At 39.8% G+C, this 27,879-nt stretch overlaps 3 protein-coding genes across 3 annotated transcripts in view; 2 read left to right on the plus strand and 1 right to left on the minus strand.

The window, feature by feature from the left end:
• Positions 1–641: 641 nt before the first annotated feature.
• TMEM248 (transmembrane protein 248) lies at positions 642–8,966 on the plus strand (the record flags this gene model as incomplete). Its single annotated transcript, XM_084250139.1, has 6 exons — positions 642–809; positions 4,050–4,339; positions 5,669–5,815; positions 6,875–7,058; positions 8,240–8,383; positions 8,946–8,966. 6 exons carry the CDS (start codon positions 642–644, stop codon positions 8,964–8,966), a joined length of 954 nt encoding a protein of 317 aa, XP_084106265.1.
• Positions 8,967–23,017: 14,051 nt separating this feature from the next.
• On the minus strand, positions 23,018–27,185 carry SBDS (SBDS ribosome maturation factor; the record flags this gene model as incomplete). Its single annotated transcript, XM_084250484.1, has 5 exons — positions 23,018–23,146; positions 23,897–24,061; positions 25,617–25,817; positions 26,296–26,425; positions 27,058–27,185. The coding sequence occupies 5 exons, from the start codon at positions 27,183–27,185 to the stop codon at positions 23,018–23,020; spliced, it is 753 nt and encodes a 250-aa protein (XP_084106610.1).
• A 303-nt stretch (positions 27,186–27,488) lies between these two features.
• The window catches only part of LOC311181700 (S-adenosyl-L-methionine-dependent tRNA 4-demethylwyosine synthase TYW1-like), a gene marked incomplete at both ends in the record, with an annotated part of 31,275 nt that continues 30,884 nt past the window's right edge, over positions 27,489–27,879 (plus strand). The window contains one exon of the mRNA XM_084250140.1: positions 27,489–27,603. Within this exon, the coding sequence (XP_084106266.1) occupies positions 27,489–27,603 (115 nt within the window). The remainder of the gene's footprint in view (positions 27,604–27,879) is intronic.

Genomic DNA, 27,879 nt, shown 5'->3' on the forward strand with positions numbered 1-27,879 from the left:
TGATCCTAAAAAGTAGCAAGGTCGGTGTGTCTGGACAGTCCAGTAAGGAATGGGAGGAAAAGTTGGTAAAGATGCAGTCATTGAGCTTGGCATGGTTTCTGGATCATGAAACCCATGGGATGGGGTTACTGACCTCATCCCAGGGCTAGTGGGAAGCTGAAAGAGGGCTTTAAACAGGAGAGATAAAACTCAATATTTACTGAGTATCTACTCTACCAGGTGCTGGGGATGGACATGAGTGATACAGCAGTGAAGAGACAATGTTGAATAAATAAAATTCAGCTTTTCAATGATAGGAAATGAGAGCATCCTCTATTTCTGTACACGTTGGCATATATTTGTGTCATTACTGACCTAGTTAAACATTTTAAGTAAAATGGAAGTAGCAAATGTTCACTGTAGAATAATTAGAAGATTCAAACTTAGAGAATGTATGTCTTTCAAGGTCCTACTCCTCTGAAATAATGTTTAGTTTTTCCCTTCTAAGTTTTTGGGTGGATTTATGATCAGCCATTTCTCAAGTTTAATAATGAGTAACCTCCTCGTCCCAATGCCACTAAAGGAGACAAAAGTGAGAATCCTAGGTTTCCTTTTGAAAGTCAGTCCATGAGTCTCTGATTTATTGCTTTCAGGTGAAGCTGATGAGAATAATGTTCAACATCAACCCCCTGGAGAATCTGAAGCTGTATATCAGCAGTCGGCCTCCCCTGGTGGTCTTTATGATCAGTGTAAGCGCCATGGCAATAGCTTTCCTCACCCTGGGCTATTTCTTCAAAATCAAGGAGATTAAGTCACCAGAAATGACGGAGGTACAGTATATTCCAAGTTCTCTTTGCAGGCTGACCTTACAGAGTGGCCTCTCCACATGCACATTGTGACTTTTTTTTCTTAACTCTGAGGGAGATTGATATCAGAAACTTTTGTCTTCCTTCTGTCATTTGTTTTGATTCTAGGAAATATTTAGTCAGATAGTTATTGATTAAAATAATGCTACCAGTTTCAGTTAGACTATTTCAGCAAGGAAATGTATTTTTGTAAAATATTGTTGTCAACCTAGAGAACTGTCTTTTTTGGATATTCGTGTTGTTAGCTCATTGCAATCTTTTAGAACACTAAATGTTTTTTAAATTTTTAAAATATTTTTTAAATTTTTTACGTCATTGTTCATTTTTAAACAATATTTGCTTCCTCCCACCCCCTCAGGTGTAGTCCCATAGAGTTTCCTTCACTATTGCACCCATACACCATCACCTCAGTCCCCTGTGCTCCTCCCTCCCTCCGATTGCTCTCCCTCCTCCTCCCCTGCAGGATGTCTCTGATTTATAATTGTCCGTTTTTGCTTTGTTGTGTTTTGTACTGTTACTATTTTTTTACACTGATATCTTATCAGGTAGAACTGTAAATGTTTGTTATTTTAAAACTAAATATCATCATGGAATTTTATTAGCTATAGCTATAAAAAAAAGGCTATAGCTTTTTCATTGGATAAGAGAGGATCCTAAAGAATTTCGAAAGCAGGATCTTATTTCCAATTATATTTGCCTTTTTAATCAAAGAAAGTGTCAGTTGTCTATGAACTTGCTTTCTAGATTTTCATGCTAACATGTAAAGAATGGCATTGCTCTTTAATTCTTAATCTAGACATATAATAACTTGAACAGTCCTGATGCAGATTTTAAAAGATGTGTATTTTTGTATATCAGAAAGCAATAAAAAAATTGATAATTCTCCTTTAAATATGCATAATAATATGCCTACTAATAACTATTGTTATTGTAATAAATTTGTTAGAAATTATGTTGAATTAATGATATGGTGAATTAATTTTTTTTTTTACTAGTGGATAAAGTTTCTGTCGGACACAATATACACAGCTGATTATATTCAGTTTCTCTCTTTGTAAGACTCCTTGAGTGTCTTCTCTGACACTTTCTTGGCTGTGTTCATTGGTGGGGGCTAGATTGGGATTGTGTTGTTGGTATGTTATATATGCCTTGTGATGGGGAGGAGGGTTCTACGCAGTATAGTGGGGTCAAGGCTCTCTCTTGTGCTCTGTGGCTTCTAGATCATAGGTGATTTTAGTAGGAGGTTTGGCCTTCACACATGAAGTGTCTCTAACACAGTTAAAAGTAACACTTTAGCATTCCTACCATGAAACTCTTTCAAAGAGTTTCTTATCAAAAAACATACTTGCTGGCTTGAGTCTTTGTCTTTTCTGACCCTGCCTGAATCTTTCAAAGTTATGCAAATGGGCTGCAGTACACATTAGAGCTAAAAATGAACATTCTAGTCACTACCAAAGCTATGCAGCATTTTGGCATTGCTTTTCCTCACAGCTCCATTCCTTGTTCAGCACTTGGCCAAAGCCAGTGACCTCGATAATTAGCCCTTAATAATCAAAATGGGGCCTACTATTTAACTGACTACTCAAAGTGGACTAAAGCTCTGTGGGAAAGCAGTGGCAAGATGCTGCAGGACTTTGGTTATGATTAGCTTAGTGATTGTGTTTTCAAGTGAGGATCCTAGGTTGTATAAAGGCAGTGTTACATGGGAAAAGTTTTAGGCTGGAATCAGAAAATTTAATCTCAGTTCTGCCTACAACTGTGAAATTGGAGAGTTCCTAATTTCTCTGCGATTTCAGTTTCCTCATGTTAGGACTAGGACTGATAGGAATGAAATTAGGATTTCCTTTTCAGCTGTTATGTTCTTGAGTGGCCTACTGAGTTTGTAGGTGTTAGGGAAAATATAATTGAATATATCTAATTTCAGTCCTACTAAATGCTAATATAATATACAGTTAAACTGATGCTATAAAGGTAGACTTTATTGCTTGGGAATTGCTCAAATGGTATTTTAAATTAACATTGGGTTAAAGTATCTGAGGTATAACTTGGGTTGTCTTTGCATTTGGTGATTTTTTTTTTGTAGATGAATGTTGCTTGGGAGAAAGCAATATGTGTGTAACAGTCTAGGTTAGGTCTTTTGCTATTTCAGCATGAGTTATCTTTGGGTTTCTGCAAAAAATTAAAATTGGCTTATGTGGGTACTTTATGTCAGTTTAACCATGAATATAATCAGCTGTGTATATTTTTCAAACCAGCTTATGATTTGAACCATCAGTACAAAGTGTGGGCATTAAGAGAAGTCCAAAAACATCTTTTCCCCTCCCCTTTGAAATTGTTCATGTTCTAAAGTAGCATCTGAAGTCTATGATGGAGAAAAAGTGCCTCATGAGTATTGGCATTTACTGTGGTTTCCATGCTAGAGCGTTAGAAGGCAAAGTGTACGTAATTGATACGTAATTGACCTGTTGAAGAATTACTTTAAGACAGCGTTATTTAAAAAAAAAAAAAAAAACTGATTGTAATTGGTAAATGAGTATGGATTAATTCTAATGTTTTGTTGTTTTTATAAAAGCTTTCTTTTCAGATTTGATTTTGAAGCTTGATCATTTTTTTTTAAAGACTTTTTTTTTTTTAAGATTTATTTTTATTTATTTATACAAGCACTGGGTACAGTCAGAAGCGCGGGAGGGTGAGAGAATTCACCAGAGCCAGAGCGGGGAGCAGAGCAGGCAAACTGAAGTACAATGCTGAGGGAAGCAGCGGGCGGCAGGAGAGGTCTGCATGCCATGTGGGACCCTCCTCTGGTGGCTGGGGAGCAGCTGGGGATCGAACCGGCGTTGCAGAGGCCGTGGGCAGCTTTGCAACCCAGTGCTCAACCGCTGCGCCACCGGGGAGGCCCTTGATCATTTTCTTTAAGTTTAATATGCTGGGATTTTTTTTTGCATGTGAATAAGTTGGTATAACCTCACATTTCAATATCTCATGCCAACGAAGAATTCATATTCTAAATTATGAATGTGAACAAGGTTTGGAAAATTTCATGTTATGCCAGCTCTAGTGGTATTCTCATTTTAATTTTAAATGATAGAAGTGTCATTTCCTATGAACAGTGTGATGCCACACTGCAGGTCAGGGCTGTATTCCTGCAATGGCTGCACTTCTGGGTTCCTCACACTTGTTTCTCTCTCTTTCATTTTACTGAAGGATTGGAATACTTTTCTGCTGCGTTTTAATGATTTGGACTTTTGTGTATCAGAGAATGAAACATTAAAGCATCTCACAAATGACACCACAGCTCCGGAGAGCACAATGACCAGCGGGCAGTCTAGAACATCCACCCAATCCCCACAGGCCCTGGAGGATTCAGGCCCAGTTAACATCTCAGTTGCAATCACCCTAACTCTGGACCCACTTAAACCTTTTGGAGGGTACTCTCGCAATGTTACTCATTTGTACTCAACCATTTTAGGGCATCAGATTGGACTTTCAGGTATGTGACTATTAGTTTCCTTTCAGACTTTCTCAGGCAACAGATATTTCAAAACAATGTTAGCAATGTACATTTTACTTATCAGACTCTTTTTGCATGTGTCTCCCCTTTTGAGTTGAAGTAACTGAAATTAAGAAGGAGCCATTTTGACATTTTCACTTAATAACGTGTGGCTTATGGTAGGCTCTCAGTAAAAACCTATAAGGGTGAAAAATTGGGGCCTTTTTCTGGTCTTAATATTTACAGACACAACACATTTATTCAGGTTTATTTTGTCAGTGTTTTCAATTCATATTGCAAGTATTGCTATTAGTTAACAATTTTTTAATGTCATTGTTAGCTCAGTATTGTGCTAGCTATTGGAAAGAAACAGAAAAAGCCAAAGATTGGTCTCTTCCTTTGGATTTTTGGGATCATGGAAGAGGCAAGGATAACATGAACTAGTGTTAATCAAGCATTTATAATAGTTTCTGGCACAAAGGAAATGCTATATATAAATGCTTGTTAGATAATATTAAAAATAAACACCTATAAAGCATTGAGCCATTGTCCTTTAGCTTGTGCTAAACCCATGATGACTGTAAGTGACTCAGGAAAATGTTGAAAGTAATGGGTGCTGGAGTAATCAGCAAAATGTTTATGCTGTAAACTTGGACCTATAAATTGGAATTTTGGTTGCCAAGAACCTTTTAAAGTCCTTAAAGGAGCACAGGAATGACTGTTCACCTCTAGTAGGCTGTTACCAGTGAGAGTTGTTTCCATGTAATAAGGTAAGGGTGACTTCTGTGTTTTTTATGTAGCAAGTGGACCTTTTCTTTGTGCTGTGGTATTAGAACACCTTGGTTTTCATTAAACTATAACTTACTAGTTCTGTGACCTTTCTGTTTGTTAGTCCCACTGATCCTTAGTCTGATTGTGATCTAAAAGGGGAAACAGTTAATCCTTTTTTGGTTTACTGTGGGATAATGGTAAATTTTAAGTGAAATAATACATATAAATAGTTTGAGAATAATAAGTGTCGCACAAATGCTAGAATAGTGGTGGTGATAACTCAGCTAGCCCCATTTTCCAGCTTGGGCACTGCTGGGCCTTTGCTTGGCAGAAAGTGGCTCATCTCCATTTGCCAATTTGTGGCCCAACCTGGTGAGCAGGCCTTGTGATCTCTCTCAGATTTATTTTCCCTCAAATCCTACAAAAGCAGGTATCTTGCTTCTGTGGACTGATGGATGATTCCTGGGTGGGTTTAATTTCAGTATTCATTCAAATCCTGGAGGATATGAGTTCTTGCCTTTATTTACAAAGAAAAAAAAAATGATTTCTCTTTCCTAGGCAGGGAAGCCCACGAGGAGATAAACATTACTTTTACCCTGCCTACTTCTTGGAGCTCAGATGACTGTGCCCTTCATGGTCACTGTGAGCAGGTGGTGTTCACAGCCTGCATGACTCTCACAGCCAACCCTGGTGTGTTCCCCGTCACCGTGTAAGTGGTTTTTTTGTGCCCCAGTGGGTGTGTGTGAGAGACTCCATTTACCATGAGTATGACTGGGCTGCTTCAACAGCAAGTTCTCATGAATACTTGCATTATATTTCTTTAGTCATTACCTGCACCTATTTAAAGGATTATTTAACTGGGAATTCTACAGATAGAAATTCTGTATTTAAATGTCAAAGAGTTAGTGCTTCAACACTGTGGTAAAAACTTCTGGCTGTGGTTGCATGTTCTTAGTCTGCCTTTCCTTTAGTGGAAGAAGCATGTCACAGGAAAGATAAATAAGAGCTGATCCTGTGACCAGAATGATGCATAATTAAGGTTCCTGAGAGATATATTGTTCATCTTTGTTATCCAGAGTTATTTTTAAAATTGAGATAATAAATTGAACCTTATTTTCCATGAAATAGTTAATATTCCTGCAACTTTTTTCTTTCTTTTTTTTTTTTTTTTTTTTTTGCATGGCCATCAATGTTCTCACTTGCCTTTCAAGTTTTCATAAAGTGGCAATGATCTATAAATAGGATGAAATACAAGATGTAGCCTATTTAAAGGAATTCTATGGGAAATCTTTTTTAAATTAAGACTAATTATCCTGGGATTTATCTATTAGACATTTGGAGGTTTGTAGGACAAGATCAAATAAGTTAAAAATAATTTACTGTTACATACTATCTGAGAAGTTTGTATGTTAAACTTCCAGTTGTGACTAAAAGTTAGATAATTGAGAAAGACTTGAAAGGAGCAGGTCCTTCTTTGGCCACATCATGTGAGGACTATGGATTGAATTTTGAAGGTAAAAATCTAACAGTTAAACTAAATATCAGTGGAAGTTCGTAGGCCTCTGGTTCTTATTCTGTTATATGTTTTTTATTAGAGAAGAAAGATCCCTGAACTAAAAGCATAGTGGTTTTGATCTCAAGGAATCATGCATGTCTCCTGTTTCTCCTTTCCATACTTGACTATGCTCAGTGCTGTGCCAGGTACTTGAGCGACACGAGTGAATGACTAGTCCGCTGAGCACATGTATTCCCCTCTCTTCCCCTGCAGACAGCCACCACACTGTGTGCCTGACACATACAGCAATGCCACGCTCTGGTACAAGATCTTCACAACTGCCAGAGATGCCAACACAAAATATGCCCAAGATTACAACCCTTTCTGGTGTTATAAGGGCGCCATTGGAAAAGTCTATCATGCTTTAAATCCCAAGCTCACAGTTATTGTTCCAGATGTAAGTGAGAAAAATCCTGTGTGTATGTTTTTCTGCTTGCTTAGCTGAGCCCCTGCCATTCTACCTGCATTTGGGACTATGAGGCAGAGTGGTGGAGACATACCATGGTGGAAAAACACGCCTATCTTTCATTTAGTGCAACTCTGCTTCCATTCTTTGTATGCAGCAGCTATTTATTGAGCAGCTGAGAGGCTTGTACAGTCTCAGTCATGCACACAGCCACTCAAAAGAATATTTGGCTGTGTCAATATGAGAGATAAATAGTGCTGCTTGGAGGTAGCAGTATGTAGGAGGAAGTGAATTTTTGGCCAGGTATTGAGGACTATTAGGAGAGGCTATTGAAAGGAGGGGAAGATTAATTTAGATTAGTGGGTGAGATGCTATTCAGATTTTAGTAGTTTCCTGCTAGACTTGAGCCTAGCAGTGAGCAGTGGAGATCAAGTAGGAAGATGGGCCCTTTGTGCCTCACCAAGGCATTTAGACTTTCTCTTCAGGGTAGGCAATCACTGCCCAGTTAGGGCTGTAGGGGATTTGTAAAGCAGTATGTTAGGAAGAAATGATGTGTGTAAATGGAGGGGAGCCCCAGGCTAATGTTGTGAGACCTGGAGATGGGAGAAGGAAAAGGAATGGTGGCATGACTGGGATTGCGCCACAACTGGCAGGGCATGTTCACTGATTCCTGTGTGAGATCAGAAAGGAAGAAGTCAGGGAAAATCGTGGTGTTTTTAGCCAGACACTTGTAAAAGTGGGGACAAAGCAGAAGGAAGGAGAGAAGCTGCCCCTGGGAAAGGGGATATTGCAGAGGTGGGGAGTATCAAGGAATTAGGATCAGAGTTGAGGCTGCCAGCCATGAAGCTTGAGGGCAATCAGGGAAAGGGGGCAGAAGGGTTAAAGACTGGGTCTCTGGGGCCTTCTCAGGAAGAGACCTGCGCAGGAGGAGAGGGTCCGGGCAGTGGGATGCGGTGCAGAAACTAGGGCAGAAGACTGCTTTAGGAAGATCATGTCTTCACTTAATGAGAGCTAGATGTAATATGTAGAAGACAAAAGGGAAAATGTCCTATTCCATTTTAAGAATTAAAGTTCAATAAAGTTTGGAGGGTGTGAACTCATTTCCAGAAATTCAGCATTAAAATCATTCAGTTACTCAGTGCAGATGTTTCTGGTTTATTCTCTTTATTTAGGATGACCGTTCATTAATAAATTTGCATCTCATGCACACCAGTTACTTCCTTTTCGTGATGGTGATAACAATGTTTTGCTATGCTGTTATCAAAGGCAGACCCAGCAAATTGCGTCAGAGCAATCCTGAATTTTGTCCTGAAAAGGTGAGTGTGGATGGGGTGTGGCCCAGCATTTTGCTAGAGGTCTCTATATACAGAAAGTCCCACTGAGTCCTTACTCCATTTATTGAGTGTTACCTTTCCTCTACAAACATTAATTCTTTTTGTCAGAAGTTGTCACTCTCAGCCTAAATTACAGTGTTGGCTTTTCATTCATGTAGTCGGGGTTTCACTGGTAAAAGGTACTGACCATGATTTGTTCTCATGTCTCCATCGGAGAGCAACTGACCCTGAAGCGGTTGCTTCCCCTTCACTTCTGTCAGCTTGAGAAAGCACCTCACAGTAATGCTGAGGAGTGTTTGAGAACAATTAACTCTGTCTCTCAGCACAGCTCCTCCTAGATCAGCAGGAGACTCTTAGATTTTTGTTTTTTTCCCTCCTAGATGAGACTTTTTTGTGAAGGATTTAGTAGCTTCCCTGCATGATAGATGCATGTGATGGGCTCCCTGGTCTCTGGGTAGGGAGCCCAGGAAGGGGAGGGGCGCTGGTGGGGCTGCGGAACCTGCACTCTGCTGTGTGAGTGCACGCCTATCTTCTTCTCTTTTAGGTGGCTTTGGCTGATGCCTAATCGCACAACTGCCTGTTTCCTGCGAGGGAGTGAGAGAACCATAATCATTGCCTGCTGAACCCAGCCTGGGCCTGGACACTCTGTGAATACATTATCTTGCAATGTTGGGTTATTCCAGCCAAAGACATTTCAAGTGCCTGTAACTGATTTGTATATATTTATAAAAATCTATTCAGAAATTTGTCCAATGATGCACGTGCTTTGCACTGGGTGCAGCCAGAACCCTCATCCTCACCCGTGCACTTGGGGAGATGATTCTGCATAGTGCCAGTGAGGCGATCGTGCTCTGGTGGAGCAGGCCCTGTTGCCTTTCTAGGAGCGTTTCATTGCTGGTGGGGTTGAGGTTTGCTTTGGTTCTTGTTTCAGCCCGATATGTACAGAATGTTCAAAACAGTCTGCACCTTTGATATGATACTGCATTTTAAAGCCACCAATCCATTTTGTGGATTTTATGTGTCTGTGGCTCAATAATCATAGTAAACAACAGTAATAACTTTTTCTGTTTTGCTTGCAAGAAAACATACCTATCTAAGTTTTTTTTCTTTTTTCTTTGAAGAAAAAATAGACACATTTTTAACACTACTCTAGTTAGGACAGACTTGTGCTTTCATCTTGAGTAAAAAGTTAAGTATTTAAAAGTCACCTACATGGTAAAGATCTAAGTTTCATTTTCCACGTGGTTGGTGAGGAACCTAGACTTGTTTGACTTGGCACAGAATATCCCACTGTCTTTTTCTCCTCTGTTGTCCCATCCCTCCCTTATAAAAATTAAAGTAGCTTCCTCACTCAAAAGGGCTTACACTTAAAATGGCTTTGGAGTAAAAACTGGCCAATTTGTGTTCTGGAATGCAGATGGAAAGTGAGAACTGATTTGGTTGGTTATGAAAGGGTTACTTGTTTATTTGAAGAGGGAATGAATTTTCTTTTTTTGCATTTATTTTTATGCAATTAACATTTTCAGAAGGAAAATGGCAGCTAGTAGATCAGTAGCATTATGAAAGCTATGCCTGTGAAATTTGAAGGAAAGCAATTTTGATTTGCTATTTATCAGGAAAACCAAAAGCATTTTTCTTTCATACACCAATTTGGTCATTTAGTTCATTTAGCCCCTTTTTCTTTGATCTTTTGAAAAAAATTGCACATTATCTTTCCCAATCATTGTTTCTTTACTGTTTTTATTAATAGTTTTTTGCCTCAGTAAGTCATTGGTGACTTCTGTGTTCTCCCCAGCAATGTTAATAGCACAAGGGCAAGTAAAACCGTGGACATGACCGTCAGCACTTCTTTCCCGTAACTGTAGGCTCCAAAATTAGAATCAGTCTTGCCATCTGAAATATATTGGCCTAGAACATTTTATCCCAGGCATTCTTGAATGAAAAATATTTGTGGGCTTTTGCTGAAGGTTGTTGAAATAATCATATGGTAAATTGATATGTTAGTATTCCTTTTAGTACATTTCAAGCACAGTAATTATACTTGTCTATCCAGTTTTTTGATGCATGGCTAACCTGTTAATTGAGTTTTCTCTTTAGAGACTTTAAGATTCTTATAAGATTGAGAAAGCCAGTTGACTTGGCCTTTAGAAACATCAACATGAAGACCAACAGATTGTAGGTAAAGCTGCTACTGATTTAATAATATCCCAATGAAGTATAGTTATAGGGATAGACATAACTGGCAGAGGAATATAGAAGAAGAAAGACAGGTGGAAAAAGTGTTTCACTGGTTTGTGCAATCCAGCTTATTTCTAATATTAATTGCCCTTGTTTGAATTACAGGGAATGGCTGGAATCTGTAGCCAGGGGAGGAAGGACACTGTTAGGCATGAGGAAAGGAAGTGCCAAAAATGCCTGGACAATACTGACTTGTCATGAGGCCAGGACATACACATTAAAATTCAGCATATACCCTAGAAGGTAATTCTCAGAGATCTCATTGAAACCTAGTCAAGCCGGTGTCTAAGGAAGGCTGGAGAAGCAGAGAAGTCACAGGCCCTGGGTGAAGAGGTCTAGTAACTGAAGAGACATCAGGAAGTCCAGAGGACCTGTTATGTTACTACCCAGGCATCTGTGGCCAAGGCCTGAGACTCCGCTATATCTGGCTGGGGGAACGTCAGGATAAGAAGAGTGTCACAAAGAGGGCCTTTTGCCATTCAGGGGTGACCCTGCACAAGGAGCACTGACTTGTCCTCAGGCATCTTGGACTGGAGGTCCAATAAAGGTCAGCAACTTATTATTAAAATGGTTGTTTCAGATCATATTGATCTCTTTCCTTTTTCCTTTTGTCCTTTCACTGTATGACTTGAATCAGTTTTGATTCTATTTGTAAGTTTTTCTCATCGTTAGGAACCTGCCATTTTTGTTGCATTTTCTTTGGCTCTGTGTAGGGATTCAGCATCCTAGTTTTTCAACCCTCCTGCAGGCACTGTGGGCTTATGAGGGCCAGCGGATCCATTTCACTTATCTTGCTGCATGATGGTCAGTAGCTGATCTGTTACGGAATTCACGCCCAGGTTAATTTTCCGTGTTTGAAATATGTGCATTTGTGCTTTATGGAATAAAACATCTGAATTTATTTCTCTGTCTCAATTTCCTCCAGTCTGATGACTGTTTTTTAAGGGAAGAAATATGTGATAAGCAGTTGAGGGTTTATGCAAGCTGCTCTTTTGCAGTTTCAGCTATCATCAGGATGAGGGGTGGGCAGTGTTTCCTAGTAAGCTGGCCTCACCAAGCACACAGGTCTCCTGACAGTACAAAACATCTTTAGGTGGACTAGACCACAAGTGCTTGCAGACCACACCCTCAACTTGCCTCAAAGGAGAAAGAATACAGAACAATAGGGAGCCTACTTGGTACTGAATAGATGTGGAAATACACCCTTCTCAGTTACATAAGTCCTTGTGTGCACTTGGTCTGAGAGTTACCAGAAGCAGACTCTAAGCCAGCTTGGCCTTCTCCTCTTACAGAGCTAGACTTCCTTAACCAAGACACTGCATCCTCTAGAGTTATTTGTGAAAGAACATTATGTTCACTGACATAAATTCATCTATTTTCCGATGGGCAGGGCCTCTAGCAGGTGGCAGGGCCAGAGAGGGTCAGTATGTGAGCACTAACTGGGGCAGAAACAGCACCTAGGGCTGGGACACCTCAAAGTCTCTTCTACCTCCTTCACCTCCCCTTATTTCTGTAACAGCACGTACTCGCAATACTTGGTGCCCTTCACTGTTTTTTCCTTGTGCTCTTTTATTTGTGTGTATGGTGTTTCATCTGCCTGGCAGGACAGAAACCTTTGGAGAACAACTCATATCCTCCTCCTCTACAGTCTGTGAGATCTGACACATACCAAGTCCTCAAGTCCAGTTAGAGATGGTACTTTAAAACTGAATTTTTTTTCCTGGCGCCTCACTCACAGACTAGGAGTACGGAAGCAGCAACATGAATGCGTAGACTAGTGGGGCCCTGTGAAGTCTAGTAAGATCCTTGTGAACTTATTTCCTCTCTCAAAGAAAGTCTGCCCACTTCTGAAAACCCTGGACTCCTTATACCCTGCTAGTTCTTGATTATGGGTGAATTAGAGTGGTTTGAGTATTGCAAGAGTAAATGGCAAGTAAACTGTGCTATGTCCAAAGGCAAAGAGGGGATTTAGTTTTGCTTTTGATATTATTCAGCTTCTTTGCTCCAAACTCTTGCTCATTCAGTAACAAATATTTCTGGAGTTCCTCTTAATAGCTATCACTGTTCAGGTACTAGAAGTACAGCAGTGCAGACAAAATGCTTGTCCTTTTGGCTCTTCCTTGTTAATGAGACAGTCCATAAACAGATATGTTGAATCCAATGGCCGATGATAACGACATAGAGTTACTAGGATAGAGAATGACAGATGTAATACATACAGTTGGGGTGGTCACAGAAGGCATCTTGGAAGAGGTGTAATTTCAAGACACACACCAGTGGGAAGCCCTGGCTATTCCATGTAGAGGGCTGTGCTCCAGAGGCCCATGACTCATTGCCAGGTGGAGAAAGGGAGTCCTGCAGGTGCCTGTCTCCCCAGCCTGACTCTTCCAGGCTGCTGTCAGGAGGCCCCAGGGGTAGCATGCCAGAAGCTGTGCAAAGAGGTGCTACACCACCTGGTCTTGCAGGGAAGTTGTCATATCTGAAGCAGGTCATGGCAGGTGTGGGCCTCCCTGCTCCAACTTTTGTAGCCTCAGTAACTTGACTCAAGTGACTTAATCTCTCTGCTCCATTTTCCTTACTTGTAAAATAAGGGTAACAGTATCCACTTGAATGTGGTGAGGATTAGTAGGTTAATCCAAAGTGTTTAGGACAGGGTCTTACACTCAGTATTGTTTATTACAGTGAAGTGGTGAGGGCTGGAAGAGTGAGGCTAGTTGGTCACTTCTTGTTACCTTTTGGTAGATGAGAACTAGCAAAACAGAATCTTCCCCAAGCTTGATTCATTAGCAGTGGTGCTGCCTGTGCCATAGATTCTTATTCATTATGTGAAAACCGATGACTGAAATAATTGTCATGAAATAATAATCGCCCTTGCTACATGACATTGATATTTTAAAATTATAGCCTCTTCTATTTAAAAACTGGCCTTTTCACTACGTTACACAACCCACTAATGGATGGCAGCCTCCAGTACCAAAAGCACTGATCTAGATAATTTATGAGAACCCTTATAGCTGAGAGATTTCTGAGTCTATAAACTTCAAGATTCTAGCTATCAATTAGTTTTGTCATTTGGAGCAAGTTACAATATTTCCAGATCTCAAAACTTTGGAGCCTGATATTTTGAAATCATGTTGACTACACCTTCATTTTCAAGATGAAGAAGGCATTAATCTAAAGGAGAAATAAGGCACAAGGAAGAGAAAGGGAAGACACTAGTTAAAGCCCTTGTGCCTTTAAATGTTTCCTCCCTTGTACAGTTTGTCACTCCCCTATCCCTTCATCTCCAGCCTGGCACCTAGATCACGCCTGGCTCTACAAAACCCTTCTCAAAGGCAGCTGATTCTCAATTCCACTGTTGCTGTCCTTCAGTTGATCTCGCAACTATGTCCATGACCCTGTGGTGGGCTCATGTGTCTTGCCTGGATAGAGGCTGGGCATCTACCTCCCCTGCCCAAAGTGCACTGCTGCTTAGTACAGGCATTCCCATCTCTTCCCACTTAGACGAGTGCGATGGGCACTGTGGTGGTTTGCTACCTGCCCCTTCCCTATCCCACTGGTTCAGGATACCCATCCAGGCCCCACCTGACTACTTTCCTGCAAACCCCCCAGGGGGGGAGAACACTGAGGAGCAGAATCGAGGTCACACCTGGGCATCAGGAACCCCTTGCTCTCTAGCAACTTGAGCACTGCCTTATCTGTCCTAACCCCTTTGTTTGAATCTTACCGTCCTGAAAGAGAAAACAGTAACATGTAATTTAAAACAGAAAATAAAAGACGGAAGAAATAAAAGGAAAACGGCCTCTAATAAACTCGAATGTATTCAACAACAAAGCAAACCCCATGGGCACCCCCTCCCTGGAAGTAGTGACGATGGGAGAAGATGGCTTTTCCTATGAGAGGATGGCTGTGAATGGACAACTCTACCGTGGAGTGACAGGTGAGGTATCAAATGAGCCACTCACACTCCTTTGACAGCTCTGCTGAGATGTGATTTTATTGTTTCCCAACAAAACAAAGCACGTTCTTCCCCACTTAATTGCAGTCCTAAAAATAGTATATGTATAAAAAATGCTTTGTAATATAGATTCCAGATGCTGATGATGATAAACATTTTTCATCTCTACATGAATGTTGGATAAGGCACTGGGAGCCATGTGAAGCGTAATGGATCTTGGCTGTCAAAGACCAGCTCCGGCAAAATGTCGGGTCAGGTGTCCCTGAAAAGATGAGATGGCCTAGGCCAAACTTGAGGGCTGAGGGGAAGGGGAGTGAGGCAGACAAAGACACTCTTATATTGGTGCAAGTATCTCCTCCTGAGGGTCTCAGCGGGTCTTTATTTATACGTTAAGGCAAGCAGTGGGATTACATCAACGTATGCATAGAAGCAATCAGTACATTCCTTTCCCATAGACATTTTGGCACCTACATGTTTTTGAGAAAAGAAACGACCTTATAAGTTAATAGATAATTAAAACTTAGACTCATTATTTCAGCCTAAACAACTACCTAGGACAGCTAATAGTCCTTGGTACATCCCTATCACCAAGGCTACAATATCAGGAGACTCCTCTATCTATATGACCTGCAGCTAGAGACCAGTTGCTTCCCGGTAATCAGTTATTAGAACTTTTTTCTACCTAGAAACTCCTAGCATAATCAACTTTATGAAGCATTAGAAGGCTTCTTTACGGAACTTCCATATAAGGAATATTGTGGCCAGCTCTGGGTTGCTTATCAGGCATGCCCTTGCACAATAATTATTTCCCATTGTCAAGTGGGCCAAATTATTCAGTGTTTAATTTTTAAGCAAGTAATTCTCTGTGCCATGTACTTACAGTATTCTTATACATATAATTTATTGCCCAATGTATTTACTGAGAAGTTCTTTTCTTCTTATGACCAAGAACAAAAACAAAGGGATGTTCAATCTTCAGCCCCAGTGTGAGGCACAAGGAGTCTTCAGCCCCATGGTGTGAAGCTCTTTAAAAGTCTTCAGCCCCACGGTGTGAAGCCCTTTTTCTTCAGCCCCATGATGTGAGGCTCTTTGAGCTTTGGCCCCACGGTGTGAGGACCTTTTCTTAGCTGCTTGCCAGTGTCTTGTCTGGCTGGGGCAGCAAGGCCCCCGCAGCATTTGACACTGTCTTATGCCTGATGTCTGCAGCCCTCTCTTAGGTGATAACAAAAAAATCCTTAATTTTCCAAAGTGTCCCCTAGGGGGAGGCATTACCCTGTTGAAAACCAGGGCTTTCCCGCTGTCACCCCAGACAGTAAGGTTAATGCTGCCTCATCTTATGAGCAACCTTGGGCACTTAGAGCAACTGTCACCCCACAGCTCCTACAGGCTGTGTGCCAGCCTGTCATCTATTCCTCTCCCGCCCTGATTTTTGACAGTCAGGCCCACACCTCAGTATAATGTGCAGTGGGCAGGAGGTGTGCCTCCCTGCTTCTAGTGCTGTAGGAGGAGCGAGGGCCAGTGCAGTTGCCCCAGCCGGCCACTCCCTCTAGAGCAGGGCTGGGCAATCCCAGGTAACTCGGCAGGGCTTCCTCTCCAGCAGGCTGTGTGCCTCAGACCCTATTTTGTTCTGGTTATGCTACTCCTGAGGGATGGTGGAGAGGGTTGGAGGGATGATTCTAGAAACCCCAGCATTTGCTCCAATGATATCTCCAACTCTTTCCCATTCCAATACTTTGTTGGAGCAGTATATACATACATAAGATCTATCTTTATTGTTTGCCTGAAAGTAAAATCATAAAGCTTTCTGCTATTTTTCTCTGCTTCCATGTTTTCAATAGAAACTGTATTTTTAACATCTGCCATAATTTATTATTTCATAGCAAAATAAAAATACACAGCTCTTTACTTGGTGTGGGTGTCAAGGGAGTTCTCATTTACAGCATCAGTGATTTTCTTCAAATAAACCCTTTGAATGGAGCAATACGGAAATGCTTCCGACAGAGAAATGTAAGCATCTCTGATTGCTAAGAGTGAGTACAACTGACTTGAGCATCTTAAAGTCAAATCTGTATCTATCGCTGCAATGTCATGATGTATTTTTGGATATATCTATTACCTGTGGGTTCCTTGAGGGCAAAGGGTGTGTCTTGCTTGCAACTGTACACCTAGCATCTGGTGAATCTATTGACTTGTTTTGAGTTGAGGAACAAAAACCTCTGCTTTTATTATTTTAAAGTTTTTTAAAGAAAGACTAATCTTAGAAAAGCAAAGAAGGTTTTTGAAAACATACCATCTTCAGATACTGAAATCACTGAAAGGTACCTTGTCATCACTCCCTTGTCCATCAGAACAAGTTATCTTTGGATTCCTAGGCTGTAGGTCAACAGGTAGTGACTCGGTAATATTGCCTGGTAATAATTTCTAGCCAGAATTAACACAAGCCGACCATATAGAAACAGAGTGAGACAAGCCCTCTCTTTTAAAAAGGAAAATACGAGATAAGAAATGAAAGTTTCCCTTTAAGAAGGGAATATCTTGCAGAATTGAGAATACTTCTAGTAACCTTCTGGGGGTGGCAACAAAAGGGAGTTGATGGCCCAGTTGTCTATGGTAAAGAGAGATGGGTGCTTTGGTGGTGGGTGATATGGGCTGATGCACACCTAAGGAGGTGTGCCTCTACTCCTCTAAATTATATACAGTGTTGTAAACCACTTATCTCAATAAAAATAACAAAAGGGAACTGAATCAAATTACTTTGACCCAAAAGTGCCTGTTAATTTACATCATACGCTGTAAAATGACTTTTGTTGTGCTGTAAGAAAAAGACGTTTACAAGTAGCTAAACTACTATTGTTTGGGTTAGCTGATGTTTTGTTTTCAAACTTAATATGTCCTGCAAAGTATATCACATATTTGTGGAAAGACATAATACTTGACTAGGGTAGTAGACAATAATGGTTTCTTAATTCACTGATGTTATATGGATTTTCTGAATTTAATTCCTCCCTCCCTGTATTTCTGGAGTTTCCATCTGCAAAACCCCTAAAATATCCCAGAGTAACTTTAGTTCCAAGATGAGTATATAACCAACAGCTTAGATTTAATCAAAGTGCTTCAGGCAGTATTAAAACCCAACTGCAATAGGGTGTTTGATTTTTCATAACCTGCAAGAAAATGGGTTAGCTGCCTGGTTCAAGTGGTCATTCACTGAATCATCATGTCAAGTACTAAGCTCCTTTCCTCTTGGGAGCCTGTCTACAGAGACAATGTGGTGATTACTAGAACCAAGACCTGGCCTCCTGAAGTAATCTGGACACATCCGTGTCCCTGCTCACATCTGATCCTCACATAGGCCCTTTGGACTGGCTCATTTTATCAGCCAGGAGCCTTAAGCTCAAGCTAAGGCTCACTTCCGGTCACAGCATACCTACATCAGTCTAAATGGGGGTGGAAACCTGCCTGCCCTGTTTCTAGAACAGCACAGAGCTTAGTCCTCACCTGAATCCAGGACATGTATTACCTCTTTCATCTTCAGCTCTGTTAGATGATATTGATCCCCATACCTTTGCTCCACCCCTAGTGTATGTTATCTGAGGTTTGGATTGCTTGCTATACTGCTAACTTCAAGTGGAGCAGGGAGGGTTCACTTACATTTCAAACCAAATATGAATTTATTGGGGTGGGGAGGGAACTCCACCTTGCAAAAACAATTTGATTGACATACAATTTGATTGACAGTAAAAGGGGAAAGGTTATAAACCTTTTGGCAAGGCTGGAGACTGATGACATAGAGTGGATGAGGCCTGTCCAAAGAGTTCCTGACATCCATCCATCTGTGGAGAGGGGAAGGTTACTCCTCAGTTAAAGTCCTTGTTGGCTTTCATCAATACCTGGAGGAGGTGTGAGGGCCTTGGGTGTGCAGTCCATATGTGTGTCAGATTGGCTAAATATGGTGCCTGTATTTCTACTTTTCAGAGGCATATCATCAGGATGAACGTTAATTTTTATTTATGTGGGGCCTCCTTTGCCTTTACAATTCTCCTTATCAGTGTCTTTGTAAACAAGTAGTTGATTGTTAATAACTTAAGTCTGTATCTCAGTTGCCCCATCTCTCCATCAGACAGGATCATTACAATGTCAATACCAATATATATGATGTATTACATAATGCCTATACATGTGACATATTACGTATAACATTCTTATGCTATTCTCATCAACTTTGAGACTGTTGATAATGATTTTGGAGTTTGGAGATAAATATTAAGGACTAGCTAGCCTCCTCAGCTTGCTTGCGAGAATGAATGTAAATATTGAATAAATCTCTTTTGACACAACACTGTAGAATTGCCTTTATGAGAAGCATCTTTATGGTAAATCAATGCCTGTAGTTCATTCACTGCTTTTATGACTAGACTAGGGGTTCATGTTTGCAATTTGTTTTTTCTGTTCATGGTCACTTAATACCAGAGACTCTCAGCTTTTACATTGCAGTCATACTGGTCTCTTTGTACTGGGTTACCACTGCTTTGGAAGGTGCCTTAGAAGGGATCCCCAAAGTTAGTTGCTTGAATATTTCGTTATACCCTCCACATTTGAAGATCCATCAAATAGCTGGATCCATAGCTGCTTTTGCTTGATCCATAGCTGCTTTTGCTTGATTTGGTAACATTAATGATTTCTATTTATGTGACTGTAACATCCTTTAAGTATTTCTACCTGAAAGCAGAATCCCAAGTCCAGTGATGAGAAGTCCCTTTTAAAAATATTCTAAACTAAAAAAAAGAAGGGAATGGAGGCATCACACTCCCAGACTTCAAACTATACTACAAAGCCATAATCATCAAAACTGCATGGTATTGGAACAAGAACAGACATACAGACCAATGGAATCGAATAGAAAATCCAGAAATAAACCCACAGATTTATGGTCAACTAATCTTTGACAAAGGAGCAAAGACTATGCATTGGAGCAAAGAAAGTTTGTTCAATAAATGGTGCTGGGAAAACTGGGTCGCTACATGCAAAAGAATGAAGCTTGACCACTACCTCACACCATACACAAAAATCAACTCAAAATGGATTAAAGAACTAGACATAAGACCTGAAACCATAAAATATATAGAAGGAAATATAGGCAAAACACTACGTGATTTGCACATCAAAGACATCTTTACAGACACATCACCCAAAGCAGTGATAGTGAAGGCAAAGATAAACAGCTGGGACTACATCAAATTAAAGAGCTTTTGCACAGCAAAAGAGACAATAACAAAAACAAAGAGAAACCCCACCAACTGGGAGAACATTTTTGCACCCAACACTAATGATAAAGGACTGATCACAAAAATCTGCAAAGAGCTGATGAGACTCAACAACAACAAAGAAAATAACCCAGTCAAAAAATGGGCAGAAGAGCTAAAAAGAAACTTCTCTGAAGAGGAAATGCAAATGGCCAACAGGCATATGAAAAAATGTTCAACATCACTTGTCATCAGGGAAATGCAAATCAAAACTACCATGAGATACCATCTCACACCAGTGAGAATGGCACATATTAAAAAAACTAGCAACAACAAATGTTGGCGAGGGTGTGGAGAAAAAGGAACTCTTCTGCACTGTTGGTGGGAGTGCAAACTGGTCCAACCACTGTGGAAAGCTGTGTGGAGATTTCTGGACCTACTAAACATAGAGCTTCCATATGATCCAGCAATTCCACTCCTAGGTATTTACCCAAAGGACACAGAAACATCAATTCCAAAGAGCACCTGCACCCCTATGTTTATAGCAGCACTGTTTACAATAGCTAAGCTTTGGAAACAACCCAAATGCCCAAAAATAGATGACTGGATCAAGAAGATGTGGTACATATATACCATGGAATATTACTCAGCATTCAAAAAAGATAAACACATGAATTTGCAGCAACATGGATGGCGCTGGAAGGGATCATGCTCAGCGAAATAAGCCAAAAAGAAAAAGAAAAATACCGGATGGTCTCACTCATAGCAGGAATCTAGAAAACTTAAATAAGGGACCAGGAAAATGAATAACTATAAGAAAGTGAAAATCAAAATCAACAAAAATCTATGAACCAGAGACACTTTATGGGGGCGGGGGCGGGAGGGGAGGGATTGGGGTCAGAATGGGGGGGCTGCAATTGTATGGGGAATATAAAAATAAAATTTATTATTAAAAAATAAATTAATAGATAATTAAGAGAAAAAAAATTGCATGTGATAAAAAAAATAAAAATAAAAATATTCTAAACTATTGTGAAACCATAAAGGAGATAAGAAACTTAGTACCAAAATCATAGGTAACTAATGCTGTCAGGTTGAAGGCAGAGAGTAGGTTAAAATCATGTGGTTATTGCTTAGAAGTGCTACTGATTTTCTTGCCACCACAGACCACAGAATGTATGACACCCAAGGACAACTGTGAGAAGCTGGAGGGGAATCTATGCAGACCAGAAACTATTACAGAGTGGCACACCCACAGGCTTTAGTACAAAGGTTGGGAAGATCTGACTCAGCTGACAGACTGTTACACCATCAATTTTGAAAATGTCATTAACCATATTTTCTCATGTCTGATGGCACAGGTCCTCACTGAGATGGCACGCTTACTACTGCACACACTTATTCCACATCTACTAGTTCTGAAGCATTGTGGGGTTCGCAGAAGTGGCTAGTCTTCAGCCCTGAAGGAACTCACAGTCTAGTAGGCCGGCTCTTTAACCCTTTCCACTCCGAACCATTCTGGACATTGGCTACCAATGTCCCCTGAGAGGGGACAGTGGAGTGCAAAGGGTTAACATAAGGGAGGGCCAAAGCAAGGTCTGGTTCACAGGCTGGGCAAATAATTTTATGTGGATCCAAAGTAAATGTTACAGAAAAGAGCTATGCTAATAGAAGTGTTAATTCTGAAGTATCATTCTGACCAAATACATAAAATCATTTGCAATTAAAAAGAGCAATCCTTGAACAATCCAGTATAGCAGGGGTAATGGGAAGATTATCATGAATCAAATTTTTAACTACATTTGAACAATGAGATTAATATAAGGCAAAACCCTTGTTTTTTGTAGGTTCAGAAGGATGAGTCAGGTGTGATCATATTTCCTCAAGTTCCAGCTTTTTAGAAGACATAAATGAAGGTCAGAAAATTGAAATTGATGTTGTACTGACTGCTTGTCTTTTCCTCCTCAGCATGCAGCTGTTGAGCCTTTTTAGTAACTGACTTTCAACCTGAACACTGCTTCAACTGTTAAGTTGGAAATAAACTAAAAATGTAAACTTCATTGTTCAAGCAAGAATATTTCTTCTAATATTATGAGGAAAGAGTTGGGCTTTGTAATTTCAATTGAAGTTACTTTCAAAGGGAACATTTCCGAGAACTTGTATTAGCAATGAGTTCTTTGTGCTTATAGAACCAATCAGGATCTGCTCAAGAATGCTTGGTTTCAGTTAAAAACTTCTGTCCATAAAATAATGTGTATGTTTGAGTTAAACCATTCTTGAATATATCTTTTTAGGATTTTTAAAAACTTGTGCTTAGTCTATTTAAGTGTTTAAATATGAAAATAAATTCAGTTAAATCCCAAATAACATTAGCTAGGTTAATCAGGTGTTTATCACAACAGGTCCTGTTCTAAGACCTGTAATCTTAGTACATCATGCTAAGAACTCCCCAACCCTCCCAAACAAGAGGCACAGGAAAGAAAGAGAACAAGGTAGCTGTGTAGAAACAAGTAAGAGTTTAATAAAAATAAAGAGTGGTTTTATTGATTACATATAACTTTGGCTATATTAATATATATTATAAATTTTGGGAATTAGAAACAAATGACTTTATTTTTTTATTGAGAACAATCTAGGTTATGGCAGCATATTCAATGAAAATTACTTAGTCCTCCCCAGTATTTATATATCTATTTTTTAGATAATAAGGACATCCTCATCCAAGCTTTCTATTATTAGGCCACGATAGTTACTGTATAAACAACTTTCATTAAGTAGATCTAAGACATAGTTTTCTTTTCCAGCAAATACTCCCTTTTATCACACAGACATGTCCTCCCCTCCCCAAATTAACCTTAATATGATCTACCAAACTTAACTTTTTATACACAAGAGTTGCCTGAGGTACCTTTCACCATGGAAAGCTACAAAGGCATAGGACAGCAGCAAAATGCTCCTCTGGACTTTATATCTTGAATTTTTCATTTTTGCCTAGAACCCCAAATCATAAATACAACCAAACTACCACATCATAATACTTATTTACAACACCTTTTTACCTTTAACACAAAGACGGAAAATGTTAGTTTGAGCAAATATTTGGCAGACCATGGAAAAAAAGAGGATTGTGGAAATGAAAATGCTTTAGTGTTTTAAAGCTGATGAGACTGATCAATGTCATTCAAGTTTTTCATCTCCTTCTTCCACATCTTTCAAACTGAGCACTTCCAAAGAACCTTTGCCTTTTGTCTCCTTTTTTATTAATTCATCTATTTCTCTGAAGCAGCCTGGGTCAATCAGACACACCTGAAACATTTAACACAGTTGTTTACCACACTGATGAACAAAATACCTTTAATTTTCTCTATGATACACAATACTTTAAGCATATGTGATAAGGCATTAATATCCCTGTTTAAAGACTTAGTCTCACCTATAAAATTCTCACCTATAAAATGAAGAGGTTGGACTGGAACACTAAAGTCCTTTTCATACTAAAAGTTCTTTAATACTTTCAAATAATGTTTAGCATTATATTTTGCAGTTCTCTTTTTATTCACATCTGAAGGGTAAAAAACTTAAGGTCTATTTAGAAACCATGTGTAAAGTCTTGAAAAGATTTTACAACTTTAAGGAGCATCAGATGTGTTATTTCACCTCTGGAGTGGAATGCTCAACAATCCCCTAGAGCTCTCATTTATTTGCTAAAGAAGCTGAAAAGTCTGAAGATAGAACTTTGCAGAGAACTAAAATTACACTATGTCTGAAGATGTGGGTGAGGACTCAAAGATATGATTCCCTGTAAAACAGATCCATTTAAAATGAACATGCACAACAATTAGAAGATGAAAAATTTAACTAAAAAACAACAAACAAATAAAAAAAATTCTAAGTGTTCTTACCTACATTTCTACTAGAATCTTGGCACTTATACCCAATTCTAGGTAACATGTTTCTGGAACTCTCTTAATGTTCACACTTCTTAATGTTTATAACTAGAGAATACACTATTATAGTAACACAAAGACAAAATAATTCAACTGTAAGAAATCTTACAATTTCTAACTGTTGGTTGTAGTCTTCACTTTCTATAACCTTGATCAGTGGCTTCAGCTTTTCTTTCAATTTTTTCCCTTCATTCATTGGAAGAATGAACCGAAGTCTCATGTGAGCACGTTCTATTTTCATGTTCTCCTTTAACTGCTTTATCACTTCTAAAGCCTATCAAGACAAAATTTAAAGTGTCTATAATTTCTTTCTTTTTTTTAAAGATTTATTTATTTATTTGTTTATTCATTCATTCATTTATTTATTTATACATACATACAAGCACTGGGTACAGTCAGAAGCGCGGGAGCGTGAGAGAATTCACCAGAGCCAGAGCGGGGAGCAGAACAGGCAGAAGGACCAAAGTACACTGCTGAGGGGAGCAGCGGGCAGCAGGAGAGGTCTGTGCGCCTAAAGTGTCTATAATTTCTTTGCATCTTCTGCTGCGTTATTTCATAGGATATTCAAAACCAAGCTGTTTCCATTTGCTGGATTAGCAATGGTTTCTTAGGTATGACATGAAAAGCATGAGTAGCTACAGAAAAAAATAAATTTGACTTTAAGATTAAAAACTTGTGCTTCAAAAACTATTAAAAAAATGAAAAGGCAACCCATAGAGAGAGATTCATACATTTGATAAGGCACTATCATCTAGAATACATAAAGAACTTTCAACTCAATAATGAAGAAACAATTTAAAATGGTCAAAGGATCTGAATCGTGATTTCCCCAAAGATGGAGAAAAGGTCAATTAACACATGAAAATATGCTCAAAACAGTCAACACAGAAATGCAAATCAAAAACAGGACAGCTCCAGAATGGCTATAATGAAAAAAAGGTAGATAATAACAAATACTGTCAATATAGAGGAACTGGAAACGTTGTACGCTGATTGCAAGAATGTAAAATGCTTCAGCTGTTTTGGAAAAAAGGCTTGGCGGCTCCCTGAAAGATTAAATGTAGAGTTACTATATGATTTAGCAATTTCATTCCTGGGTACAGAGAAATGAAAACATGTCCAAAACATGAAAACTTGCAATAAATACTACAGCAGCATCAGTCATAAAGGTTAAAAAAAGTGGCAACAATGTCCATCAACTGATGAATAAATAAAATGTTACCTTTCCATATAATTGGCTATTTATATCAGTCATAAAAGGGAATGAAGTACTGGTACATGCTAAAACATGGATGAACCTTGAAAAGAATACATATTGTAGGGTTCCACTTACATGAAATGTCCAGCATAGGTAAGTTCATAGAAACAGGAAGTATACTTGTGGTTACCAAGGGTTTATATGAGTGGGGAATGAGGAGTGACTGCTAATGGGTATAGGATTTCTTTTTTGGGTTGACAAAAATGCTCTCAAATTAGGTAGTAGGGAATGTAGCAAACTTTCTGAATGTGAGTTATTCACTTTAAAAGGTTAGCTTGTATATGAATTATGTGTAATTAAAAAAACCCAAAATGAGGAATCAAAATGACATTAAAATTCAAGGTTTATCTTTAAAGGCTTGCTTTGGAAAGGAAGATGAGACTTCTAGTATGTTTGTGTTTAGTTAAAAAAAAAAAAATTCCATTACTGGTCTCTACAACCCTTCCTTCCCGCTCCTCTCCCCAAACCTTCCTATCCACTTGCTTGCAGATAGTAGTATTAGAAATTAATGCTTTCTTCAGAGAAAAATAATTTTCATGGATGCTTTTTGATGATGTTAAAAACCACCTACCTGCTGTTTGGTACTCCTGTTGGTTTTGACTGAATAGTGGATGTCCTTCATGGCTCTCTCGATAAGGATAACAGTGTATGGTCTTTTTGTTTCTGGGTTCACACATTTATCGGCCACAATTGTTGCAATGTCTCTAAACATCTGCTCCAGCTGTGTGTGCCGTTCTTTATCGGATACTTGAACCTCTCCTTTAGTCAAAATCTGAAGAAAACCAACAAATTTAAGAAAGCAATGTCTCTATTACCCACTATTTGTTAACTAATTGTAGGAATTATTAACTGGGGAGAAGTTAAATTTCATCTCAGTTATTGGATATGTCAGTAATGAGCTGAGTTTCTTAAAGGATGCACTAGATTATCTTGTGCTTTAAAATCTCACTTATTTAGGACTGGGTGGTGAAAGGGGAAAGACAATCTTAGCAAAATGTCTAATGGATAAAATACTTATTCTATTTTCAGGTATAGTATAAAAAGGCAAAATAAGCAGTTTAGTAGAAAATGGGATTTCTGGAAGCTATGACAAAAAAATCCGTGTTCTCAATTAGTAAAAGTGATGATGTGCAGCCAAATTACTGCATGTTAACTGCTCACTCCAAAAAGTAATACTTTAGAGTTTAACATCTTATAAGTACTTTACAAATGGATATAGCGTCAATTATGCTGCAGGTCTTTGAACCCACCTGCTTACAGATTTCAGTCTGGTCATCTGTTCCAAATGCACTGATGAGATCTTCCTTCTTTGCAACCTGACCTTTAGAAACATTTACAAACACTGAGTGGGTCTGAAGAACTTCGTCAAGGTCTTTTTCCCTTGTGAGGGCAGGAGAGAAAGTCTTAAGTGAATACACTTGTAACTTGGAAATCAATTCACATTTAAGTACAAAATGGCAACGACATAAATAAGAGAAAACAGCAAATACTCCTAAATAACCCTCAGTGCAGAGGGAACATTTTCAAGACTCAGAATTCCATTTGTATTTGCATTTACTCATTAGAGAAACACGTCATGGGAGTATGCATGAATCACTGGGTGGAGGTGGTGGGGAGACAGGCTGCTGCCACCGATCCCTAGATGGCGCTAGTGAAGAGATGCACTTGGGTGAAACTACTAGGCTTAGATCTGACATTACATGACCTATAACTACGGAAGTACTTGGAAGACCAGACCCTTAGCTTGTATCGTTCTGGCAAAAGGAGCATAATTATGGGGGTTTCTCGCTGCGGCGTTTATGACACCAACAAGGCAAAATCCGACCAGACTAGATAAAAAAGGAACCCGGGGTTTAGGCGTTAAACTCGGCAAGGGCAGTGATTTCTCACACTCGCAGCAGTCATTAAGTTTTCCATTTCCTTTCCCGACAAGGTTTGCCCATTCATTCCATCACCAGGGGAGGTGGAGGCTATCAGTTCCAGGCAGGGCCCGGAGGGAGAGGGTCACTTACACGCCGCTCCGCCAGCCGACAACCTTGTTCTTGTAGCAGGCGATTTCGAAGCGCTTCCCGCCCCGTTTCATCCGTACCACCGCCACATTGGTCAGGCGGATCTGGTTGGTGGGGGTGAAGATCGACATCGCCGCTGCTTTCAGATCCTGTTGGGGCGAAGTACTGCAGGGCCGCGCCGCCGGCCTCAGAGCCGCCTGTCCTAGCTGTTAACGACCCGGCGGCGCGCGGCGGAGCAGAGGGCGCGGCACAGCCACTGAGTTCACCGGCCAGGCGCCACAATACACCGGGCTAACTTACTGCGCAGACGTCACGTATTGCGACAGCCCTGCGCGCACAAGTGCGGCGTGACGACATCGTCCCGCGTCGGAAATAGAGGCGCTTTCCTTTGACGTATTTGACTCGCGCCGAGAGCAAAGGGCTCTGATTGGCTGATGGAGCTGGTGGTTGCTGATTCGGTGAAAACACGGGGACTCGTAGTTCCTGGCTACACCCAAGTAACCTTTTATGGTGGAAAAATCTTAACCAAAAAAAGCATGGGGGAAAAGTGTAAGGGAGATACTTTCCTCACTCCGCTTCAATAATTATCAACATCTGCCTTCCTTGTTTCATTCTCCTTTACTTTTTGGTTGGAATATCTCAAATCGTTACGGGGTTAGCTGTAAATACTTATGTCTATACTCCTCAGATACAACTAACAATAACCATAATTCCCTAATTAATCATATGATAGTCACAATCAAATTTCCCCTCAATAATACCTGCTTACGGTGGCTAGGTTTGACTTAAGCTTCAAACAGCTCCACTGATTACATGTGGTTGATG

The sequence above is a fragment of the Talpa europaea genome (assembly GCF_964194135.1).
Source record: "Talpa europaea genome assembly, chromosome: 12".
Lineage (NCBI taxonomy): Eukaryota > Metazoa > Chordata > Mammalia > Eulipotyphla > Talpidae > Talpa > Talpa europaea.